At 32.3% G+C, this 27,714-nt stretch overlaps 1 protein-coding gene across 3 annotated transcripts in view; it reads right to left on the bottom strand.

The window, feature by feature from the left end:
* Positions 1-27,714, bottom strand: part of LOC149896819 (irregular chiasm C-roughest protein-like) — a 78,296-nt gene that overhangs the window by 36,202 nt on the left and 14,380 nt on the right. For all 3 annotated transcript variants that reach the window (XM_090117160.1, XM_090117158.1, XM_090117159.1), the window contains exon 2: positions 349-577. In XM_090117160.1, the coding sequence (XP_089973286.1) occupies positions 349-516 (168 nt within the window). In that variant the 5' untranslated portion in view covers positions 517-577. The remainder of the gene's footprint in view (positions 1-348; positions 578-27,714) is intronic.

Below are 27,714 nucleotides of genomic sequence, written 5' to 3'. Positions count from 1 at the left end.
CATTGGTAAATGCAAAAAATACAGTGAGTACACTACTTTATTAAACCACTAGCTTTTCACCCGCAGCTTCGCCCGCGTAGAAAGGAAAAACCCGCATGGCTGCCGTTCCCGTGGGAATTTCGTGGTGTTAAAAACTAACTTTTGCTATAATCCACGTTATCTACCCTATGTGTGTGCCAATTATCATGAAAATCAGTTCAACAGTTTTTACGTGAAGGAGAAACAAACAAACCTACAAACTTTCGCGTTTACGATATTAGTAGGATCTGATGTAAATATGTATTCAAAGTCTATAAAAACATTGGTAGGTACAATATGAATATACTACTTTCTAAAACAAAAACATACCTGATCCTGCGGCTCCATAGCGAACCTCTGTTCCTCGTAACCATAGCAACCGGTAACAAAGATCACCAGCAGGAACCAAACATCCGTTATCCGCATCCGTTTACATCTATTTACGGATTTCGTTACATCCCTGCGCGCGCGCACTTCCAGTAAATCGTCGATTAGCATTTTGGTTTATTTCGTCGCATGTTGTTTTGAATTTGACATTGAGTCAGCGGAATGGCATTATCTGGAAAGACGGAAATAAAATTGTAAAAATTGATATTATATCAAAGTTATATTATGACAGCGACATTATAATATGGTACAATATACAAGAAAAAAGGAGAAAAAAATCACGGCAAAGAATACTAGTGTAAAAATGGTATGCTTATTTTTTTTTTAATATAAGCAATTTCTTAAAATATAAACTTTACAATATTATATTATCATGTTATACATGTTTTGTTTAATATAATAATAACACATAAGCTTTGATCATATGAAAATGCTGAAAAAAAACCATTTTCATTTACAAAAAATTTTCACTTGTCAAATAATAAGTAGGTAGTTTAAAGTTTTACTAGATTAAACAGCATTACTTTTACGCAGCGTACTACATAACATACATACTATACATAATTGGTAGGTACGTATATACACGTTTAAATCATAAACCACATTCAGCAAAGTAACCTAAAGAAAGTCCACAAAGATAATTTAATTCATTCAGCCATCCAGGCTAATTGAATTTAATTTCTTTCAACTTCATCCCGTTGATTTCAACGTGCTCCACACATGTGTAGCCATGTGGTGAGTTATCAATGAAACGTAGCTCTATGGATACTGGATGAGCCCGAAATAGTATATTATGTTAGAAGGTTATTGGGCTTGCTTCCTGTGCTTGATTAGTAAGGCTTGATTACTATTTGAAGATATGAAAGTTGATATTTGTTAAAAATAACTGTTTGCGGATTTTCTGAAAATTTGGAAATAAAAGCACTATGCTCATTTGCTTTAGGAAAATATTAAACTCTATTAGAGTGGCAAATTTTGGGGTACTTCAGCCTTACAATAAAAGTAAAGCCGCTGCAGACGTATATTACTTATTTAAAGTTTCGCAAATATACAATTTTGAAATGATTCCATGTAGATTGTAGACCGAAATCTACACAGAACACGATAGTGTTATATTTTTTCAATTTGAGAAGTTATTTAACTTCTTTGGCTTCCGTTATACTCTATCTATAAACTATGTTTTTTGATAGATCATACTAATCAGAATAAGAGACGGTACTTTAAAATACAATGATTTAAAATTTTTCTTTTTTTAATAATTTCACATCCAGTTTCTCTACATCCTTCATAGACAGCCATGTGCGACAAATATTATTTTAACGCCTTCTTTTTATAATTATGTGTACTTTAGTTAATTATCATCTGTGGCCACGATGGTTTAACGATTCCCATGATTTTTTGGTCTGTTTATAGTTTGCGGCACTTTATTATATTAAGATTAAAGAGAAAATTTGTATTTGTATAAATATAAGATAATTTGTATAAATATAAATAACGTTTATTTCTTTTCATTACAAAACTATAATGAATATGTCCATGTCTATGAAAAGAATAAGAAATAAATAATAAAATGGAAAAAGACTTTAATGTTGTTTGTATATGTATGTGTATGAGGATCTATCATAATTTTCGAATATCTGAATATATTCAAGTTTTGCGATATTTCAGAGTACTCATATCATCGGAAAAGAAACTATTTTTTTTTATTTTATCTTAATCTTAATCTTAATCTTAATACTATTATAAAGGCGAAAGTTTGTAAGGATGTATGGATGTATGGATGTATGGATGTATGGATGTTTGTTACTCTTTCACGTAAAAACTACTGAACCGATTACAATGAAATTTAGCACACATATAGAGGGTAACTTGGATTAACACATAGGATAGGTTTTGTCCCGGAAATCCCACGGGAACGGGAACTATGCGGGTTTTCCTTTGAAAACGCGGGCGAAGCCGCGGGCGGAAATCTAGTCTTTAAATAAAAGTATTGTTATATCTGACTCAGTAATAAGTACCCTTAGAGCTAAGCTTACAAGTAACAATTTTGATATTAATTTATTGATTAATAGCCTTGTTAAAAAAATCCCTTTCATTATTGATAAAAGATCATGACAATATCCTTCTTAAAACGAATGAAAATAACTTTCGTAACACAACGATCTTATAAATTGACATTTGGATCAGCTATAAATAGCACAATATTTCGTTCATAAAAAATACACTCACATTTTTACATCCCTTCCTATGTGGTCGTACAATTTCAAAGGAAAACAATACTATTCTGTCGTCACTCGATATATTTTCGCACATTCGATACGCCCACTCAAAATATCGCATGTCAACCTAATTCGTTCGACTAATCGTTCCTGGTAATACATATGGTTAGTTTAGAGATCAACGTAGTAACTAGTAAGCGAGAAAAGATTTAATAGTCATTTGATAACAATGACATAAACAAAAATAAGACCACCCCGAGAGATTTAATCGATGAAATAGTATGTATTTGTATAACTACATAGTATAAAACAAAGTCGTTGTCGCTGTCAGTGCGTCTTTAAGTATGCTAAATCTTTAAAAAACGTAACAGATTTTGATGCGATTTTTTTAATAGAAAGTGTTGTTCTCGAAGAACGTTTTATAGTTTTAGTATATTACAATGGAACATAGAACATCTCATTTTTTGAAGTCGGTTAAAATTCAACATTAGAAGCAAAGGTAAAACAATCACGTGCACTTACAGATAAAAGTTTTCAGCTTAAGAATTGTTTCTGTGATAAAATGAAAACCCTATCTCATCGCCTATTTCTGTTTTCACTGATTGTAGTTTTATGGAAACTTTTGAATTTGAAAATTACTCTTACCTGATATAACAAATTTAGACCGATAGCAAAGATTATCAAATTGCAAATTTAATCTTTTGGTATACATACCTACATATAGTTTTAGACACTTAAAACAATTAAATTTACTAGATTCACCGATTTTCTTTAATATTTTAAAGTATCGTACTTACACCACAGATAATATAATATGTACTTTTATCAGTACTTACACTAAGTACAATACGAATGATAAATAATAAGTGGCACTATCAATTCACTTTACAATTTTGTACCGTAAAATAATTATAAATTTAATTATTTTCATTAAATCTTAAAATTAAATATTAATTATTTATTCTACGGAACCCTCGTGTATTAATTAACACGCTTCCTAGTATCTTGTACATCTTTATTGCTGTTTAAGTGTGACCGATGAAGGTTGAGTGTTTTGACAGGTTGAGAGTGCAAAATTAGATATCGGAGTGTCGTTTTGAAGTTAAAAGTGGTCAAGTGGGTTTGTGATTTATTGATTCCGGTAGAATGTTAAATAATATAACACTTGGTGGTGTGTTTTACTAATAATAATATATTTATATTTTAAATTTAAATTAATTTTATTGCAGTGTAGTGTGTGTGTAGTGCAGAATAACCTCCTTGGAGCTTTAAAATTTATCTTCAAATTTATAAATTTTCACTTATTTATATGTATAATTAATGGCTGGAACAAATTGGCTTATATTTTGTATGTTCTTTCCTAATTTTTGAAATCGAAAAAAATTTACTGCCTGGACGAAGCCGGGAGGAACATCTAGTACCTAATAAAGACGTTTAAATAAATAAAATAACTGCTTTGAAATTAAAACATCTTTGATACGGACAAATCATTGAATTACCGCATAATCGAAAAATACCGTACAATACAAGACAAACTCAAGTTACACTGCAAGGTAAGGTTTCGTATGTATTCAATTGAATTAATAACCGCACATTCTTCATACATATTATATAACAGTTACGTAGAAACTTAGTGACAGTCTTGCTAATTCTAAAATCGATATAATGTATGCGAAAAAGTGTCTGTCTGTAACGCTTTCACTGGTAATTTGGAACGAAATTTTTTTAAGATATGGGCAAGAATACTTTAAGTTTTTGTCCGTAGTTTTGTTTGAGGGCTAAGCCACGAGGCACAACTAGTAATAAATATTATACAACAGTTTTTAGTAGAAATTTGTAGACAATATTGCTAATATTATCAATTATCATAATAGCGAAATAAAAAAAATGCAATGTCACGCAAAATTTTAAAGATTTTTTGCATAAAATGCAATGCTATTTTTATTATTTAGAATGCAAAATACATATTTTACATTTTACTATTACCTCTTTCTTTCCAAGTCGGTTAAAGCGATAGCATCAAAACTTTGATTGAAACGTAACACGACACTGATTCGAGTCTAATTGAAAGTCCAGTAATTGAACACTGTCACGTCTTCGTGAGCTCCGAGTTATCATTTGCTCTTATTTCATTTGCGCTTCATCACTAATTGTTTAGCTGGTGAGTGTATTGTGAAATTTTTGAAAGGAACACGTTCATAATAAAATTAGGAAGAATTAATATTGTAATGGCTATATAAAATTGAAACGTAACGATTGTATGAGCTATTGTTTACAAATGAAGCTATTTCTTGTTAGCATTCAAAATATTTAAAAGCCGTTTTATATAAATTTACAAAAAAAATATGTCATTTTATACATCGATACGTAAAATTCCAATCATTGACTATTTTAAAAACATAGAATTAGAGAACAATTTAAAAAATCTTTTATATTTCTAACCCAAGCTCATCCTCAATTAACTTCCCTTTAAAAGCATAATACCATACCAGGAAAGCAAACTAATTACCCCTCTATATTTCGAACACATTAGTCGCATGCTTCCAGAATAGGACGCCACATTTCAAGGTTTATTTTACTTTTGTTTCCCAATTCTGTCTATATTTATACGAGCAATGAACCCTTGTAGAATATCTTAGAGGATGCCTTTGTAAAATATGTCAGCACTATCTATAATGGAAGGGAGTAATTCGTTTATTTATTGATACTTTAAAACCTTTTTCTACTCCAATTGTATATCGAGTGATAGACAAATTGCACTCGAGAATATTTCGTACGCTTCACTATTTTTACAATCAACGTTATTTACGTAAATTAGAAGATACACGTGTTTAAATTTTTGTTTGAAACGTGACCTTAGTTTTTTGTTTCTATATACTTGAACAATACCTTGTCTTTGTCTCTTTCATTAGTTTGATTGCATTGTTTTAAATTATGAAGAGAGATTTGTATTTGAAATAATAACCTCAAAAACTACCCGTCCGATTTAAAAATTTTTTTCACCTCCAGAAAGCTACATTATTCCTAAGCGCATATCATATTTTTAATGTGGGTTTTATCTTACAAGTGACAAGACTGCTTCCACAAATTTTCACAGTTTAATTTTTCGCTAAGTATATATATATTTTTATTTTATTTTTATAATAGTCATCATTAATCCCTTTTTCGATTTCCTACTTACACGAATTGAAGGAACCTTTTAATTTTATCCTGTTTCTTTAAAATTGTTTTAATAAAGATCCTTTAAATTTCTACCAAGTCTAATGTTCCTCTCAATAGAAATGATGATGGTGTCGTCATCTCTTTTTGAATCATGTTCAAACTTGTCCCAGTGGTATTTTCCCGCAGCATAGCGATTTTCCTTCACATTAGACTCATGTGTTAGTATAAGTTTAACACAGACATCCACAGTTCAATAAAATTAAGAAACAAGCAGATAAAATATTTAATTTTGTCATATTTGCATCTTCTACATTCGTTTGTCACAATAATATTATAGTTAAAGTCACTGAATTCGATAACACTTTTACAAATGTATGTAATGAATTTGGATTTATGCTCCAAGCTTAGTCTTCAAATATAAAGATATGATGTAATACCCTGAAACTTTTAAAATAATTGTGATACTGATCTCACAGTCATATCCGCTTATACTTCATGATATGTCTATAATATTATATATGGATGATATTTTATAGCAAATAAGCCTATAATATCCATAAATATGGACGATATTCCACCAAATGATTGATCACAATTCAAATAATTTTCATATATGACTTTCAGCGATCAATTCTTGCAGCATCCAATTCCTTATAAGTCAAAAGTAATATTACCAAAACACAATTCATCACTGCCAACAGTAAATATATAACGAAAGGCATATTTTCAGTTTCGACTCATCGGTGTTTACAGATTCCGCATTTTATGGTTTTAGTTCCTACCACATTGATCATTTAGATCTGACGTTCGATGTCTAACATGACGTGGAATTAAAGAATCGAAATTTTAAAAGCGTGCTGAAATTTTTACGAACAATATTCAAAAGATTTTAAAAAATCCCGCTTATTTATATGAGTCTGTATACGACTCTGCCCTCAATAACAAAAATAAAGTCTCATAAACAATAGAGAAGCGGGGAACGGGAAAACGAAAAATCATTACCTGGCCCAGAGTCCGTATGAAATATGGTCGAGCTGGTTCAAACACTTTCGATCATGTCAAAATTTCGAACAAAAGACGGTCGAAATTTCGACTTCGGATTTCGAATTTCGGCGCGCGCCGAACGTCGCGACGTGACTAACCCGACTGGGTATTCGTTTAGATTATTCTGTGTCGTATATTTTTAGAATACGCCCCCTGAACGTATGTAAAAGTGAAGATACAGCGGGACCACGTGGACCGTTTCCGTTAAGGGTGAAGGAACTAAGGGCCGTATTTGAAATATTTTTGGAAAAAGCATAAAAAGGGGACGGACTGCGATATTTAATTACAGATGCCTTTTGAACTTGAGATAAAAGTGCCATTTAATCACTCGTAATGATTTAATTTAACTACAGATGCGGGGTAATTTTTAAGACTATGCCATATACATATAGTTTCTACCATAAAGAGCAACAATTAAATTTATTTTACTGGATTATTTAAGTGCATTTTGAAAAACCAAAAGCCTTTTCTTCCTCTAGCGCAGTCAGATAAAAAAGTGGTGATCTATCCATCTTTTTCGATCAAATGCTAGGATAAAATACTATCAAATGTTGATCAGGCCAACAACCTAGGGCTTCAAAAACACATGATTCATATAATTAAATATTTCACAACAGGCCGTGTGAATATTAAACATGTGATATAGTTAATTAGTCACTCATTATTCTAACAATGTGAAATAGTTATGTAATAGCACCCACGGTTCAATTGCTAGGAAATTTTAGTAATAGAAACTACTTCCTGAAATGTTATTATTTATTTTTAAAGCATTAAAACATGTAAAAACGGAATAACTATTATAATATTATATCTAATACCTATGAACTTCTTTTATAGATGACAGATGTATAATCAGAAACTCAAAAAACAGTATAATTTTCATAATATGTAAGTATCCAGTGCGATAAATCGATTCATTTTAAAAAAAATTTAAACAAAAATATAAAGAACCGAGCAAGGCGGTCAAGGGAAAAATACGGCTGTATTTTTGATCCCAATAAACTCCAACTCAAAAATATATACTATGTAGCAATAAGAGCAACAAGGTACATACCAAGGTACAGTTTCCTTGAATGTAATATTAATTATTATGATAATACCTACTAGATAATATAATAAAATAGGTGGTAAATTATATTATGTACCTATATTCTCAAAATTGTTTTATTCAAAAGCGACCAGTATTATGCAAAATTAAACTGCAGTGAGTTTTTGTGCTATCAGTAATTTAGCAATAACTTCTTTTTATTTCTTGGGTCCTGGGAAAATACGTTTTCCTTGTTTGATCTATATGTATGCATTTTTTTCCGATGCGCGTATTTAACAATATATTATTAATCCAAAACCTGGTTTCTCATGCTGATAATATCCCTGATAGCCTAGTTGATACTTTTTCATGTACATTTAAAATTATTATATATTTATTAAGATTCTCACAGACAGAAAAGCTATAATATAGCTAACCTCAAGTATACGCTCTGTATAGCACATATCTAAAGACATGAAAAGTGCCCGTAAAAGTTATTTCACATGTATAATAATTGCTGTCAAACTTTAATAAGCATTTCGACGTCCCCCGCGAATAATCCGGTAATGACCTATTACGGGGTTTTTCATGTTATGCGTTTTTCGGCATCTAGAAGTTAAAATACACCATGTAAATTTTTTTCAGAATTTTTCTATCTTTATTTACGAAGATATGAAAAATTACGCGTATATTCCATAAAATAACATTAAAATGTATTTTAAACGAATAATATGGTTTTAGATCTTTACGAAAAATAATATCAATATGCTTCGACAGTAAACATTGTTACGATATTATTCAGGTAAATAGTTTTCTACATTATTTAAGTAAGTGCTAGTACAGGCTTATTCGGGGTTTTATTAAGAAATCGATTTCCAGATACATTCATTATGGAGTGCAAGTATGCAAGTTATTTTTTTAAACACTCTTTCTAATGCTGAGCAAATGATTTACACAGCCTTAGAAAAAATTAAAAGAGATAAAAGTTTGATAGATAAACGAGGCAGGCATAAGAATAGACCACATCGAAACCTTCATCTTCATCTTCATCAGATGCTGGTCGTCCGACTCCGGTTCTACCTGCTGCCCAAAATAAGCCCCCATCAGTATGGCTTCATGCCACAGAGGAGCACCGAGGACGCCCTCTATAGACTAGTGAGCCACATCAGAAATAAGAAGGAGGAGAAGAAGATTTCTGTTGTGGTATCTCTGGACATAGAGGGAACCTTGGACAGCGCCTGGTGGCCAGCCATAAAGGTGTGGTTGGCCGAAATTGGATGTCCGGGGAACGTAAGGCGGGTGATCAGCAGCTACCTGAGTGGAAGAGGTGTGAAAGTTAGGTATGCGGGTGTGGAAGTGAATAGAGACACCAACAAGGGGTGCGTGCAGGGTTCCATAGGTGGGCCGCTATGGGACCTCTTGCTGGATCCTCTGCTGTGGGTGTTATAGGAGATGGATGTGTTTTGTCAGGCTTTTGCCGACGACATTGTGCTAGTGTTTGATGGAGATACTGCTTTAGAAGTAGAGACGAAGGCAAACTGCACATTGAGGAAAATTGACGAATTGAAGAATGTCCGAAATAAACTAAAATTCGCGCCACACAAGACATGTGCCCTGCTCTCGACACGAAAATTAAAATTTGACAGACCACGACTTGTAATGGGGAGTGTGGACATCCAATATTTCGAAAGTATTAAGATACTGGGCCTTACTATTGATGGCGGCCTGACATTCAACGCCCATGTCGGGAGCGTTTGCAATAAGGCAATCGCCCGTTATAAGCTATTAGCAAGAGCAGCTAGAGTAAGTTGGGGGCTTAACCCCCAAGTAGTTAAGACTATATATATCGCAGTTATAGAACCGGCTATCTTGTATGCATCAGCAGCGTGGGCACCCACAGCGGAAAAGATGGGGGTCCAAAAGAGGCTTAACACCGTTCAGCGGGGTTTTGCCCAGAAGATCTGCAGAGCATATTGGACTGTCTCCCTGAACTCTGCGATGCTGTTGGCTGGGATACTCCCTCTTGATTTCAGGATACTCGAAGCTTCGAGGCTTTATGAGATCAAGAGGGGTGTGTCGCAACCGGCGGTGTTGAGGGACAGGGAGGTGGAACGAATGGCACCCGCGATTGAGGACCCACATCCGGCAGAGCAGGTAGAGCTGGGGTTCGGCTTGATAGATGAGGACACCTATGCCGACGTGGTTAACAGCCACGTCCACAGGGTCTATACGGACGGCAGCAAGATTGACGGTCGAGTCGGAGCCGCCCTTTCCGTATGGAAAGGTGAGGCCGAGACAAAGTCCATTAAGCTTGCATTGCCACCGTATTATACCGTCTATCAGGCTGAGCTCCTAGCGCTCAAAAGAGCAGTAGACATAGCCTGCAAGAGTGGAGCGGCAAAGGTCGGTGTCCTCAGCGACTCCAGATTGGCGCTCCAGGCGGTTACCCTGAGTTCCCCTCATCCCCTGGCTGTGCAAACACGGGCGGCCCTCCGAAAAGCTGCATTGCAGGGCTAAGGGGAACGAACGGGCAGACGAGTTAGCCAAGGAGGCCGCTCTGGGGTTGAGGAGGAAACCGGATTACGATCTGTGTCCTGTTTCATTTGTCAAGCGTATTTTGAGACAGGATACGATCAACGAATGGGATAGGAGATACGATGTAGGAGGAACGGCCAGAGTCATGAAGCTCTTTTTCCCAAGCGCTGCTGCTGCAAGGTAGCCGGGAAAATAGACATCACACACCACACCACACAAGTAGGTACTGACTGGTCACGGCGGATTCGCCTTCTGTGAGGTTTTGGTGAGGATTCTGATTAAATTTTTAACTGTAATAGGACCATAATAAATATAATTTTATATATTTTCATATAATTTTCATGATTGTGTAATCATGTGCAATAGTCGTGTCTTCAGTGCAGTGTCTCTTTTTTATGATAATAATAACTATCGTGTTTTGTGAAACAATCCAAAGTTGTTTCATTTACTAAAATGTCCTGTATTTCATAAAATATACTATAATAATCATCAAATAATACTTATCTAAACTATTCGAATAAACGGTAATAGTTATAACAATAAAATGTACGTTACTGTTATACAATCGAATAACCTAATAATAGATTGTTACAAATGTTCAGTATACAAAACAAATAACACGAATATTAGCGCAACAAGATTTTACTGTTGCCGTCGAAAATATAAATTTACACGAAAAATATCGTAAGTGACATTACTGACCAGAGCTTGACCTACACTAGTATAGTAAAATGCATCCAGCTAAATTATAACGAAGCCCTTGGGACTACTTAAATTTTGTTGAAATAACCAGATAGCTGAAAAAATTAGCTTCCATATGCGATATTAAAAGTCTCTGATACTTGTTGTTTAATAGAGTTATTAAGGAAAAATGGTTTTTTATTTTTCCTGAACATTTACACTTTTACGATTACCGGATTATTCGCGGGGGGCGTCGATTTTATGAAGCGTTAAAAATCCTTAAACCATCCTCATACGTTTTAAAATTACACTTATTTCAGTAAAAAAAGGCGCGAACGTCTGGTCTTGCTTTTGCGGGATTCAGTCTCTGCTAAATTTGTACGTACTTTTTTTTAACTACAATAAATGCATCACGACTTGCCAAGCGATAATCAACTCTATACTTAAACATTAAGGTTCAAATTCAGTTAATAGTTCGTTCGTGAAGAAATAATGACGGTATATGAGTAGTTCATAAGGGTGGTTTTAGCTTGACAGATTTGAAATGTGTCTAACAGGCGGGCACCGTGATCCCTTTGGGCGCAATTTCGTTGAGCATTTAATTTTGCGCTTTATGGTCTATATTTAATGCCTGTCAATTTGGTCGTGTTTGTGTGACTTTAGTAAATAGTTGAGTTTAGTGAAAGATACGTGGTATTCTTGGACACGATACTATGGTAACTTTAGGTCTTTACTTATTTATACTATTTTTGTGGGAATGTCTGCTATTTTTGCCTATTTTAAACAGTGGTTGCGGCATAAATTCCAAGAAGTATAATAATTATAATATTTATAGTTTATTCATATCTCACTACAGCTAAATAGTTGTTGTTTCTCTACTAAATGTCCTACCTCATCGTCTTCGTACTATAAATTAAAACTTGGTATAAGTAATTAATTATTATTAATAATTAGGTAATATAAAAGGACGTTTCAAACATACAAAAATCAATTACATAGTACACAGTAACTAAATTTGTTTACAGATGCTGATTAAATAAACTTATAAGAAATAAATTAAAAGATAGGTTATAAATATTACATATTTACACATAGAATTTTCAACCTTGTTTGAAGTCGGTTAAAATAAAACGCAAAACATTCTTTCACCAAACAAGATCTCAAATCTTGGCTGTCATCTACAAAATATATCCTAACAGAGTTTATGACACTAATTTGACGTCGTCATAAAATAATTGGGTGACAGCGTAGTCGTAAAATAACTTATGCCTAAAATAATAATCGTTGGTTATTGGTTAATATTTTTATGTGACGTCACGTTAATAGCTAAACGATAACTTTCGTTAATTGAAATATTTCTGTAGTTTTGAAAAAATTAGTGAATTATTTTTACCTCGTAGAGAAGAAAGTGATGTGAATGATAAATAATAATTTATTATTGAACATGATAGAGTTTATAATACTTATTTAATTAATAATTTTTAATCTAAAAATAATTAATTATTATCTCGGATTGAATCTTAAGCTTTATTATAATACTAATGCGTAACCACTGCACCATACAGTTTTACACATAATATGATTATTTATTTCATATTGAAATATCAATATTTCCTTATACTATATTTAAACAGCTGTACTCTAAGATACATAAGATATTAATAGAGAGGGGGATACATTTAAAAATATCTATATCTGACCAGCTGTGCCCCGCGGTTTTACCCGCATTGCTCCCTTCTCCTCCCCCATAGTCATAGTATAAAGAGAATTTATACTATGCTACAGTGTTATATTATCTGTGCTATAGCCTTCCTCGATAAATGGACTATCTAATAGTGAAATAATTTTTCTAATCAGACCCGTAGTTTCTGAGATTAGCGCGTTCAAGCAAACAAAACAACTCTTCAGCTTTATGATATTAGTAGAGATACTGCAACGTAGTGATTGTTAAATAAAAGGTCCGAGAAAATATGATGAGCGGTTTTATTGAACAACGAACAATGAATAATGGCGCAATCGTACAAGTGTCAAAGAATCAAAGTGACAACAGATAATATATGAAATGAAAACTATTTATTATCTATGTTTATACTTCACATCTCCCTTTCTTTGTAAACAAACTAAACAACCATAACAAACCAAACTTTTTTTTTTTTTTTTTTTTTTTAAATATATGTATACACTATGAATGAACATTTTTATTTAAAGTATTAAATTTCTTTATTTTTACTTATCCAGTAATTAAAAAATTATATCTATCATATGATTATATAACAAGATACATGGCAAAGCATTCAGTTCTAATTAACAATGTTAATGTAAATGATTACTGAACAAGTTCTTATAAAATTATAGTAAACAAGTTATAATTAACTGATACTTAATGTTAATGATTAAGATACATGAAATAGTACTACAGTACTTATTGTTTTTTTAACAATATTAGAGATTGAGTTTATTAATAGGTTTTATAGGTCTACCATATCTTGAGACTTGTGGTGCAGTCGCTGGTTGTGTCACCATATTAGAACTCTGTGTATTATTAGAGCTAAGCATCTCTCGCATCTCTGATGGATGTGTAGTTGTTGGGGTTGTTGCAGGAACACCCGGTGATTGAGTTTGAGCTGGCATCTGTTGTACTACTGGTTCTTCTGTGTATTTAGTTTCAGGTACAGCTATTCTGTTGCTGGGAATATCAGCTTGTGTCTTGTGCAAATGACTTAAGTTTCTTCGTAAAATTTGTCCTTTATCTGTTTGTATAATAACAGATCTTGGTAGATTTTTGGGCTTCTCTATTACTCTCGCCCCTTCCCAGTGTTGGTGAGCTACCTTGTGTCTGATTTTATCATTAATTTCCAAATTTACTGGTCTTGTAGTATGTTTATTACTGTAATTGGCCTGTTTCTCTCTTAATGTCTGTAGTTCAGTTGTGACTCCTTGTATGATTTTTGGTTTTAAATATTTGTCACTTACAGGTATTGGTGATCTTGTAATTCTGCTGAAAAGTCGTTGGTTAGGTGAGCCTAATAGGTCATTTCTAGGTGTATTTCTCCAGTTCAGTAACGCAAGCTGCACGTCTGACTTGTCAATGCTGCATTTTTTTAGTATGTTTTTTGCTGTTTGAACTGCTCTTTCAGCAAGTCCATTACCTTGATGGTGATGTGGACTAGATGTGACATGGTTAAATCTCCATTCTTTTTGAAAGGTCTTAAATTCTCTAGACATATATTGTGTTCCATTGTCAGTTTGTAACTCTTCTGGTATACCATGGGTAGAAAACCATCTTTTAAGTTGTTCAATCACTTCATATGACGACTGGCTTTTTAGCTCTTGAAAATCAATATATCCAGAGTAGCTGTCACATATAACAAGGTAAGTTTTTCCTTTTAATTCAAATAAATCTGAAGCAATTATTTGCCATGGAAGTGTAGGAAGCTTTTTAACTAAGACTGTGTCTTTAATGTTATCTCTTTGTGTTTGTTCGCAGACGGTGCACCCTTTAACTAGCTTTATGATATCATTATATTGTCCTTTCCAATAAAGAAATTGTCGAGCTCTTCTCAAACAGCTGTGTATACCAAGATGTCCTTGATGAATATTTTTTAACATTTTAGGGATTTGTGATGCCGGAACAACAATCTTATCACCTTTGAATATAATTCCTTTCAGATAGCTCAATTCTTCTTTAAAGTTAAAATAGTGTTGTAGTTCTGTAGGTAGTTCTTTCATGGTTTCAGGAAATCCTTGCTTTATAGTCTTCATTAGTAACTGTAAATGTTGATCTTCTTTAGTAGCCTTAATTAATTCTTCTTTAGCATCTAGAGACATAGGTAGTATAACTGCGATTTTTAAGTTTTCTTCTGGATCATATCTCAAGTTAGACGCATCACAGTCTCGACTAAGGAAGTCTGCTAATGGAATTTCAGTTCCCTTTTTGAATAATACCTTGGGTGAGTATGGTGCTAAGTTAAACATTATTCGTTGAAGTCTTGCGGGGGCTGATTGTATGTTTTTCTTAAATATTGTCTCTAGTGGTTTATGGTCGGATTCTACTGTCAGTTGTTTACCATAAACATATTCATGAAATTTCTTACATCCAAACAGTATGGCGAGCGCTTCTTTTTCTATCTGTGGATAATTCTGTTCAGATTTGGTCAATGCTCTTGCTCCATAGGCTACTGGTTGTCCTTCTTGGAGAAGTGCAGCTCCGAGATTTTTTGAGCTTGCATCTACAGACAATGTTACAGGTTTGTTGACATCATATAGTCTCAATACTGGGGGATTTTGAAGCACTTGTTTTATTTTATCAAGAGCTTTTTCATGATGAATTTCCCATGTAAAGCTTGTATTCTTGTGTAACAGGTCTCTAAGTGGATTTGTCAAATCCGACATGTTAGGGATAAATTTATTGAGATATGTAATCATTCCTAACAGTCTCTGTAACTCGGTTTTATTTGTAGGTTTTTTCATTGCCTGAATAGCTTCTACTTTGCCTGGGTCTGCTTCTAAACCTTTAGCTGAAATAATGTGTCCCAGAAATTTTATCTTGGTTGCTTCAAAGATGCACTTGTCTTTGTTAAGTTTGAAGCCAGATTTCTTTAATATTTCAATGACTTTGTCAACAGTTTTGCGTAGTTCTTCTTTAGTTTTTGCATGTATAAAAATATCATCGATCGATACTCTCACATTTTTTATATTACTGAGTAGATTTGTTAATATTTCTTGGAATATTTCTGGTGCTGATGAAACTCCAAATGGAAGTCTCTTGAAAGAATATCTTCCCCATGGGGTAGCGAATGTTAATATTTTTTGTGTTCTTTCTGATAGTCTAATTTGCCAGAACCCCTTTGTGCAGTCTAATAATGCAAAGAATTTAGAACCTTGAATATCAGCTGAAATTTCTTCTATAGTTGTGAGTGGAAAATGACGTCTGAGGATATTTTTATTGACATCTGATGGATCTATACAGATTCTTATTTTGTCCTTTTGTCTGACAACTACCATAGGACTCACAGCAGGAGTTGGCTCCGTTTCTGGTTTTATGACATCTAACTTTACCATCCTGTCAAGTTCTTGCTTAACTTCGGCTCTTATAGCATGGGGTACTCTTCTTGACGGTTTAATCTCAAGCTTTGGGTTCTCAATTAGGTCAATATCATACACATAATCTTTATAACAGCCTAATCCTTCAAATATATTATCAGTATATTGGCTCACCTTCAATGTTTTGACTCTTGCGACAAGTCCTAATTTTTCACAGGTCTCAAGTCCTAGGATTGGAGAAACTTTTTCTTCAACTACTTTGAATATTATTTTTGTTTCTTCATTCTTTAATTTACATAGTAGCTCTGTTTCACCTAGAACTGCCATCTTGTCTTCTGTGTAGCTTATTAAATTTTTTGTTCGGCTTGGTTTCAAAATTGCCTTTGTTTTGTTCATCAAGTGTCTTGGTAACACATTGCACTCTGCTCCTGTGTCTAGTTTGACTGTAATCCTTAAATTGCCAACTTGTAATTTTTCTGTCCAGTTTTTCTTTTCTCCAGACCTTATAGCGGATATGTACACTTCATCTTCGGATTGAGAGCTTTCTTCTACTGCGTTTACTCTATTTTTCTGTTTGTAATTATTATGTTTCATTTTTGTGCGACACATATTAGCAAAATGACCCTGTTTGGAACATTTGGTACAAGATTTGTTAAAAGCTGGGCACTCTCTACTTTTATGGTTAGTACCACATCTTCGGCAGTCAAAAGTCTTGTTTTCGTTAGATCTTTTATTTTTCACAGCAAAAACTTTATTTTTACTATCAAATTCATCTAATTGTTTAGATGCTTGTTCACTAGTTTTGCAGATCGTTATTGCTTTTGTCAAGTCCAAATTTTCTTCCGTTAGTAATTTTTCTCTAACCTGATTTGATCTAATTCCAAAAACGATTTTATCCTTTATCATTTCATCCAGTAAGTTGTTAAATTCGCATTTACTTGCTTGAGTTTTTATTTTGATTAAAAATTCATTAAATACTTCGTCCTCGTTTTGTTCGATCTTAAAGAATACATATCGTTCAAAAGATATGTTCTTTTTCGGCGCGAAATATTCTTTGAATTTATTTTTAATGATTTCAATATCATTTTTTTCCGCGTCGACAAGGTTAAAACTGTTAAATATTTCGATGGCGTCTGGGCCTATGACCGCCATAAAAGTTGCTGCCTGGATTGCGGCTGGTTTTTTGTCTAATTGTATTGCTGTGGCATACCAGTCAAATTGTTGCACCCACCTTGTCCAACACGTTGACTTGTCGGCGTCAATTAATTGTAGGTTAGCTGGCGGCTTTATTCCAGCCACTGCGTCGGATGTCGTCATTTCACAGCTTTCTCATATATTTTCTTATTACATACTTTACAACCGCTTCTGACACCATGCAACGTAGTGATTGTTAAATAAAAGGTCCGAGAAAATATGATGAGCGGTTTTATTGAACAACGAACAATGAATAATGGCGCAATCGTACAAGTGTCAAAGAATCAAAGTGACAACAGATAATATATGAAATGAAAACTATTTATTATCTATGTTTATACTTCACAGATACATCATCCATATTAAAATATTCTCCTGCTATCATTTTTAATTTTAATTATGTCGATTCAGTATTTTTATGTCATACAGAAATAAAACATACACAAAATAACGTAAGTAAAACCGGCTACTCACATACCAGCCGCAGGGGAAATATTGGAACAACCTCGGTGGCACGGTGGTTGGAGCAATTTAAGCTGTTCTCAAATTGCCCCTGTTTGCCTATACAAATCACAATTATGGAGCCAATTAAGGGTCCAATTCCAATATAATAGTAGGTACGAGAGTAGCCGGCTGAAGATATATATATAAAGATCTTCATAGGTAGGTACGTCATATTATTAAAATTAAGAAAACATTAATTTGTAATCAAATATATAATTTATTCAATTTAATTAATTTCAATCATAGATTTTACATATTCATAGTCAATTTTATAATAAATAATTAAGTCATAAAGCAATATGTGGCATAATTTATTAATAACTATACTATACTAGCTTTCCACCCGCGGCTTCGCTCGCTTTGTCTATAACCTAATAAATTATATACTAAAACCTTCCTCTTGAATCACTCTATCTATTAAAAAACATCAAAAGCATCAAAATCCGTTGCGTAGTTATAAAGATTTAAGCATACCTAGATATGGGCATAGGGACAGTGAAAGCGACTTTGTTTTATAGACCGTACCTACTATGTAGGTACCTAATAATAATTTACAGCAAGATTTTTTTTTAGTAATTTTTGTCCTATTTATCAAAAACCTGGAAATCTGTTTCTCTTCAACTATGTTCATTGAAATAATTTTTCAAGTGAAACTTTCGCGTTCTTAAGGCGCGTCATGGCAATAACGTCACGTCTAGATTACAGGCGACGTTTTTGGTATCTTTAAATCTTGCCAAAAAGTTTCACTTCTGACACGTGAGCTCGGCACTCTCTTTTTTTGTATTATTTTTAATACAATTCATACTTTAATAGTTACCCAACATTTTACGAAGGTTCAAAACAACATAAAAAACTAGTATGATAATATCGAACTAACAACTAAGTGTATCGGAATGCCATAAAAAATAATCGAGATAAAATAATATGTCCTTTGTATAATTAGCTCATTTCGGCACGTGTCAAAACCATATGTTATATTTGATACACCCACGTACTTTGAATCAATTAATAATGCTAATCTTGTACAAATCCATTACATAAATGATAAAGGTATAAGTAAATATTACGACTAAATTGTTACTATGTATAAGGCTTGTCAAAAATAACTGAAATAATAATCTATCACTATCACTACATAGTATAAAACAAAGTCGCTTTCCCTGTCCCTATGTCCCTATGTCCCTTTGTACGCTTAAATCTTTGAAACTACGCAACGGATTTTGATGCGGTTTTTTTTAATAGATAGAGTGATTCAAGAGGAAGGTTTATATGTATAATAAGATCCATTAAGTAGTGGAGAAGTACTGTTATTTTTGAGGTTTCTAATGCGATGTCGTAAAAAATTACATTTATTCCGTTTACATTGCAAACGCAGGCTGAACCCTACGAGTTTTATCAAAATAATGTACTAAGTATTATACACATTGAAAAGGTCTACAGAAAAGTCCGCGATGGTATATGTCTATCTCTTATGGATAACCCACAATAACTTTTTTTTGTCATTTTTTTTTACGACAAATAATGGCTAATTTTCGAAGCGATTTTAACCAATACAGCATTAATCCTTAACCAATTAAATACCATGGATACATTGTTCATTTAATATAGATCTATATGGCCCTTTACACCGTATGATTTAAGTGAATATTTTCGAAGATATTACAGATTTAAAAATTGCGGGACGTAGCGTTTGCGGCCGCCCGGCTATGTATTTTATACCCGTGTGATGCCGGAGCGGGCCGCTATATTTTTATACCTATACAACGTTCACAATTTTTCTGTAGTGTATTTAGTAGATATCAGCATTGCACCCGTGCGAAGCCGGGGCGGGTCGCTAGTACTTAATATTATAAAGCTGAAGAGTTTGTTTGTTTGTTAGTTTGAACGCGCTAATCTCAGGAACTACTGGTCCGATTTGAAAAATTATTTAGGTGTTAGATAGCCCATTCATCGAGGAAGACTATAGGTTATAATATAATATTATCATGCTAAGACCAACAGGCGAGGAGGCACGCGGGTGAATTTATTATTTATTTATTTATTTATTTATTGTCACCGGTCCTTGATAAGTGTACAAATGTGAATTAAATCCGTTTAATTTGGATCAAAATCAAGACTCCTAAGTCCTACGAGTCAGATACGAACATACAAACACATAGGTGCAGCTACGAAAAGCGTGTTAATTACATATTGTATTATTGTTGAAATATTGACTGTCTTAAAATAGAGCATAATATAAAAACATACCTATGAAGATAAGTGACGATGAAAAAACAAAGCTTATAAATAAAGATGTTTTAAAATAGTCAAGTCAATCTTCAGATACGATAATTTTGAAAATTCAACTGTATCCCGTTCTAATTAGATTCAAAAAGGCTTTTACTTAAATATCGTTAAATTTAAATGTCACATAGTGCAATAATGGTAGCGAATTTTCGAGAAGTAATTCGATGGAAAACTGATTGAATGAAGCAAAAGCAATTACTTTTGAAAAATGTGACATGACGCAAATTATGTTTTAAGTAAATTTAAATAGTGCATTTAACATACTTGAAACAGGAATTTATACCTTAATTATACTAAAAATAATAATGCAGTTTTGCAACATCATATATATAATTATATATTTTACCAGAACTTATGTGAAACTGTAAAGTTGAACTATATAATTATATTAATTAGGTACTCCACTTACTTTTCCTTTATAAACCTAAAAAATATTGTTATATCTTTGTCAAATAATAGATAGAGAGCGAACACTAACATCGACTTTTCGTCCGAAGGTTGGCTCGCGTGGTCTACAAAATTTGTACTTGCTGGAAGAATACACACTTACACAGTAGGTATGAATTTTTTTTCGAATTTTTACTCTATTATTTTTCTGTATATTACGTTCCTGTTTTCTAGAATATCATTTATACAGATAGCAATACAAAATAAATTACAAATTGGCTTGACCATCTAACAGGGATCCTATAATTATTTATGAATGCCGGGAATCCTGTTTCTGCCTACTTTAGTATATAGTACTGGATATTTACGACTAGACATATTCAATATGGTGGTCACCATAAGAGGCATCAAGATTCAAGTTTGTAAAAGACGTTGGATTTTTTAGTATTGCTATGTATAGAACTGTTTGTATGGACATTTCGATATATCAGATGGTTAAAAAAAAACGAATATCTTATAATAATATTAGTTAAAGTTTGTTTGTTTGATACGCGTTAATCTCAGAAACATCGGGCCCGATTTGAAACATTCTGTAAGTGTTGGATAGCCCATTTATCGAAGAAGTCTATATGGGTCATTGTCAAATTTTGCGCAGGTAAACGTAACTGCAGATTTCAAAAATGTGAAAAAGAAAATATTTTAAAATTGAACTTTTCTTTATGCCTGTGCCTGTTAAATCAACTGAAGTAGAGTTAATTTAAGTTGGCCGCGATGTTTAGCTAATAATTTAAGATTGATTTCAGATTTAGTGCGTCAGGGTGGTGAAAAAATACAACTCTGTTATCATTATACTTTACCTTTTATCATAAAATTAAATAAGCCAGTCGCACATATTTTGGCTTTTATATTAATTACAGTCTTATATCTTATAATCACCATAAGAAGTACAAGCTTTTTTAGGGTTCCGTAGCCAAAATGGCAAAAACGGAACCCTTATAGTTTCGTCATGTCCGTCTGTCCGTCTGTCCGTCTGTCCGTCTGTCACAGCCGATTTACTCGGAAACTATAAGTACTACAGTGATGAAATTTGATGGGAATATGTGTTGTATGAACCGCTACAAAAATATGACACTAAATAGTAAAAAAAAGAATTGGGGGTGGGGCCCCCCATACATGTAACTGAGGGATGAAATTTTTTTTTTCGATGTACATACCCGTGTGGGGTATCAATGGAAAGGTCTTTTAAAATGATATAAAGTTTTCTAAAAAACATTTTTCTTAAAGTGAACGGTTTTTGAGATATCAGCTCTCAAAGTCGTAAAAAGTATGTCCCCCCCCCCTCTATTTTTATAACTACGGGGTATAAAATTCTAAAAAAAATAGAGGTGATGCATGCTAATTAACTCTTTCAACGATTTTTGGTTTGATCAAAGTATCTCTTATAGTTTTTGAGATAGGTTGATTTAACTGTAATTTATTATATTTGCTGCTACGGAACCCTTTGTGCGCGAGCCCGACTCGCACTTGGCCGGTTTTATTTAATTTTAACAGTAATTCATTTAAAGTTTTAGTCAACTCTGTTACTTTATGAATAATAACAAACCTTAAATTCTACACAACTCCATGAAATATCTATAAATTAACAGCTAATTACAACATATAACCGCTTCATTAACTGGCAAATTAACCTATTGTAATATAGCAGTATTATATTGAATAGCTTTTCCTAAATTTCGTAAATATGTTCTTTAATCTTCGGGACACGAAAGTAACAGAGTTGTAACACAGTAACTTAGTTGTTCTTTTTGTACTATAAGTGAATAAATTGCATACTCTTGATATGTTGTCACGTTCGAAAATATTTGTTTTGGTTTTTAAAACATTTTTCTTACATGTGGGCTGATTTTTTTCATATGAAACTTTGATCCACAGCAAGACATTCTTTTATAATTTGTATTTCCTGCTTAAAGAATTTAACGGCCTTCTTGTCAGATATTTTATCAATAGCATACTTTTCCTTCCGATTCTTAACTTTTTCATGCCGTTTTTTAATAGCATTTACGGGATTTACTGGATTGCCGTCCTTATTTTTAGACTTTTTTCGTTTTTCTCTGTTGCATTGTTTTTAATACGTCTCGTATCTCTTGTTAACTGTTTGTAATTGTTACTTAAATTTTATATAATCTCTAAATAATTGCGATATGTTTCTCTTAACTTGCTTGCTGCTCAGCTAGCGTGAGAACCATTTTAAGGGCATTAATAACGGCAGAATATCCTGTAACAATATCTTCAAGGTTACATTTAATTATATATGATTTATTTACATATAACAACTCAAAATTACTTAAAGAAACCTATTATTAAGAAAAAAAAATATTACAAATATAAAATTTCAAACAAAAGTTAAAGAATACATGCTTACTCAACTCTGTTACCATGAGCTAAGTAACAGAATGATGATAACAGAGTTGTAAATTTTACATTCTAAAAGACATAAATCATAAAATAATGCATTTAGTTATTTTTTTATTTCAAATTGAGCATAATTACCCCTTAAACAACAAATTGAACGTAAAATAATAGAAAAAAACGGTTTTACTTACGTTAATAGGGGGGTAACAATGTTGATGCGGAATAAAAACACGCGGCACGTTCAACGCCATGCGGTCGACTGAAATTCAATGTACCCCTCCCCCCGACCAAACGAACGACCACAATGGCTGCAGAAACCTTGCTCAAGCTAATAGAAAGTCGAAAACAGCGCCACCTCTATTTTGAGTAATTATTTATTTAGTAACATAGTAGAGCACACGATTCTAAACACTACGTGGGACAAAGTTAAAAAAATTTTTATAAAATAAATTTTAGCACTGATCGGTTTTAAAATCTACTCTTAGAAATATTTACAATATTCTGTTTATAGTAATATTTTAATTGATGTGGGTTGGTATATTGGAAATTGTAGTTATTTTATATTTTCTGTAACGAAGTGCTACTTGGGACAGGTCAAATTTGTATGGAAAACCCTTCTGTTACCAGAAAAAACCACAATGTTACTTTAAAAAATAAAATAAAAAATGAAAAATAGGCCTTTATTTTATTAATATATTATTAGTAATGCGATTAAGTTTGTATTTGCTGTAAGTTTTGAGTGACAGTTAACTTTTTAATGGTATAGAAGTAAAAAAGTTTTGAGGGACAAGTTTACCTGCGCAAAATTTGACAATGACCCATATAATATTGTCAAGCTATGGCGAATAGGAGCGAAGCTATGCGGGTAAAACCGCGAGCTTATTAAGTAATTAATATTTTATGGTAATAGATTTCGTGAATCTCGTATGTGTAACCTGTCTCAGTAAGTAGCTACGATAGTTTCTAAGAAATGGTTTTTATTTTGTTTACTTCATTAAGTAAAATTCTGGAAAATTTATATACATTTGGATTAGAGGAATTTAATAAAAATTCGACCAATTATTTAATTGATTTTCTTACTTCATACATTACGATATATAACTCATTAGACTACTCAATTTGTACTTTATGAAAAAAAAATTTAATAAACGCAAAAAAATACTCCAAAAGCTAGACCTCGATCATTATCTTAAAATAAGCTGAATTCCAAACAATTACGTCCATACCAAATAGATTAATCTATAATGAAGACGAAAAAACAACTTGTTCTTCAATAAGTAGCGAAACTAGTTTTAAATTATATAAAATTGAATCGTAATTATATTGAGTTCATTGGCAGCTAGTGATCCAGTTTTTAAAAGCAGTTTATTATAGTGGCAAATTTAACGCAATTTTGCGTTTGTATCTTAAGATTTAAAGCTTTGTAAAAAACGATTAATTGGTATATTAAGCTTGCCGATGGCAGGAAATTTTTTATATTATATGTAGAGAAAAAAACATATTTTTGGGAATAATATTACGTAGTTTGTGTGAATGTTTTATTACGTCAAGGACATTAAGACAAGATTATCCTCTTAGCATGCACAATGTAAATTAGAAAACCTATATTTTCTGTACACATTTAAGATTTCTATGATTAAAATTACTAAACTAAAATATTTCCGAATTTAAAAATTGCATCTATCTCGAGTTATAGCTTACAAGTACAACATTTTTCAATCAATTTCAATCTCAATACCAATTCAATTATAACTATATTGATCGTCAACAAAACCTACACACACACACACACACAAACACTTAAACGTATAAAGACACACCAATTTACACACACTTAAGAATGGGAAGAGCAAATCCATATTTATTTGAGAGATACGGGGTTGAATTTCGCCGAGCAGAATTGACATTTTTAAACAAAATATTTTTTTGTATTCAATATTGTACTAATGTTGTGCATACCTTACCTACTAAATAGTTTTAATTTAAGACTATAATTCAAGTGAATTTTTGAATATACCTTGTAGTCTCTAGTCTCTACCTATGTTTGTATTTATAAGCATGAAAAACGAGACAAACGGTATTAGCCTTAAGTAGCAAGTATTTATCATTGTATAATTAATTTAGGACACTGTTTGTACATATTTTGTATTACTAGAACGAACTACAGTATTTTAATTCAAAGGAAGTACTTAAATATACTATGCGGAAGTTAAAATCCGGCAGAATTGCTGAATGTAATCCAATCATCACCTACTTGCACTAGATATTTAAATAAGCAAGTTTTATGTAGCAATAAATATTTTTTTCTTTCCTTTGCATTATAACAGCGAAGGGCTTTTAATGTGATGATGTTTGCATAACGATCACTATTGTCTTTCATTAGAAAAAATATTTTATTAAGACCATCACGCCACACAGTCCATTTGAATCAACAACAACCGAAATATATATTTAAATATATCTTTAAAACATTCATTCGAATATAAACACCCAGAAACCAATTCTAGACCAGAGAGCAAAAAATTGGCTTGACAGAACACGGACCTATATATTCCGAACGGGTTTTTCTTGTACGTATCTATGCAAATTGAGCTACACTATGCACCACTCTGTTTTTACTACTCTGTATGGTTATAAGAAATAACAGTGAATATTGTATATACTTGTTAGTGGTATGGTTTTACTTGCTTGAAACAGCTTATATTAAAAACGTTGAATATTGTATTAAGCTTAAATATGTATTTTTATTCGTAGATATAAAGGTTAAAATGCGTGACGCAAAAATCTTATATTTTGATAAAAATACACACATCAACAAAGTCTAGGGACATTATGAATATATTTCAGATATTAAAATATAAATAAAAAATATCCCTAGACTTTGTTGATGTGTGTATAAGAAAATTAAAAAGTTTCCGATACAAAATTACTTAAAATGATGTAAATTATAAATACATATATGATATGCATTATGCATATATAAGTTAAAGTTTTACTTGCCAGTCTGAGCTTTTAACCTATAGGTACTTAGTACCTACTAGCTTTCCGCCCGCGGCTTCGCCCGCTTTGTCTAAAACATAATAAATTATATACTAAAACCTTCCTCTTGAATCACTCTATCTATTAAAAAAACCGCATCAAAATCCGTTGCGTAGTTTTAAGAAACAGTGACCCAAATTAAAACATTCCCCTACAATCTTGGATATTTAAAAGCAAATTCTCGTCTCAAATTACCCGATATCTTGAAGCCTTAGTTTAAATCTTATTAGCTCAAGACAGAGACCTTACAAGTTCTGATTGCGAACTACTGAGTTAAGACCGGTTTGAGACTCATTTAGTTATGTTTGAGATTGATTTATTCATGGTTTTTTTGTAAAAATGTTGTATTAGACAAATCTTAATCTTAATACTATTATAAAGGCGAAAGTTTGTATGGATGTATGGATGTTTGTTACTCTTTCACGTAAAAACTACTGAACCGATTACAATGAAATTTAGCACACATATAGAGGGTAACTTGGATTAACACATAGGATAGGTTTTATCCCGGAAATCCCACGGGAACGGGAACTATGCGGGTTTTCCTTTGAAAACGCGGGCGAAGCCGCGGGCGGAAATCTAGTCTATATCTATATTGTCCTATAATATAAAGCTGAGAGTTGTAATTGTAATTGTAAATCTAAACTTATAAGTTACTTACAAACGTGTGGACCATAAACAAAGAAGAAGAAGAAGTTACTTACAAACGAAATCGTACTGTAAGTTTGTTTCTTTGTTTGCTTGAAGACGCTTATCTCAGGAATTACTGGTCCGATAAAAAAAAACCTTTCAGTGTTAGATAGCCGATTGATTCAGGAAGACAATGTTTTTGTTGTAGTAATGTAGAGTACCTAGCTTTTAGAATCGACCAACAAACATTATTGCACTATGAATTTTTGAATCGAAATCTAAAAATATATTAAGTAATACAGAATTTTTCCATTCGTATCTTATTAGGCGTAATAAAGAAAATTATTTTCTTTTCTTTTTGTTTCTATTTTAAGACAATTTTTATACGAACATGAACCAATATCAAAATAATTGTAACATCATTAATTTCGATTTGAATTTCATTATTTTAAAGGTTACGTTTAACGCCAACGCACGATATTTGAAGTTTAGATATATTTTTTTTTTATTTTGGCTTGTATTTAATAAACTAACTTCGTACACACAGGTTGGCTTGTGAAAATTTAATTTATCGGGTTTTTTGTAGCTGCTCCACAAATTAATTATGGTATTATATCAATATTTTTTTATTTGTGTTTGTTATAAATAAGATTCACAACTTCTTAACCGATTTTGAAAAAATAATTATCGTTTTGGGATACCAGAGAGGATTTGGCTAATTTATTTTATTTTAACTACAAATGCGTATTTTGTGGACCTATGCATACAAAATTAATGTATTTTATGTATGATAATATACAGTTACATATTTTGTAAAATTAAATTGTAATACTGATATGATTTAAAAGAGCAACTATGGAGTTTCTTGCCGGTTCTTCTCCATAGATACTGCTTTCCGAATCGGTGGTAACGTTTCAAAACTCAAAAGTGCTTCTCCAAGAAGTCTAATTGAATAAATAAATGTTTGAGTTTGAGTTTGAGTTTAAAGTTAATATTTTATACAAACTAAATGCATGTGGCGTGGTAATAAACCATAAACTGAGTTAAATTGGTAATTGATTTGAGCGCATCGTGAGAAAAGATATACAATGTTTTAACAATATTTCAAAGATATAAAAATATTTTGTTGTATCATAAAATGTTTGG

Source organism: Colias eurytheme, chromosome 27, assembly GCF_061535395.1.
Source record: "Colias eurytheme isolate Ceu_HAF_F1 chromosome 27, ilColEury1 Martin Lab GWU primary, whole genome shotgun sequence".
Taxonomy (NCBI): Eukaryota; Metazoa; Arthropoda; class Insecta; order Lepidoptera; family Pieridae; genus Colias; species Colias eurytheme.
This window is presented reverse-complemented; position numbering and strand designations above follow the sequence as displayed.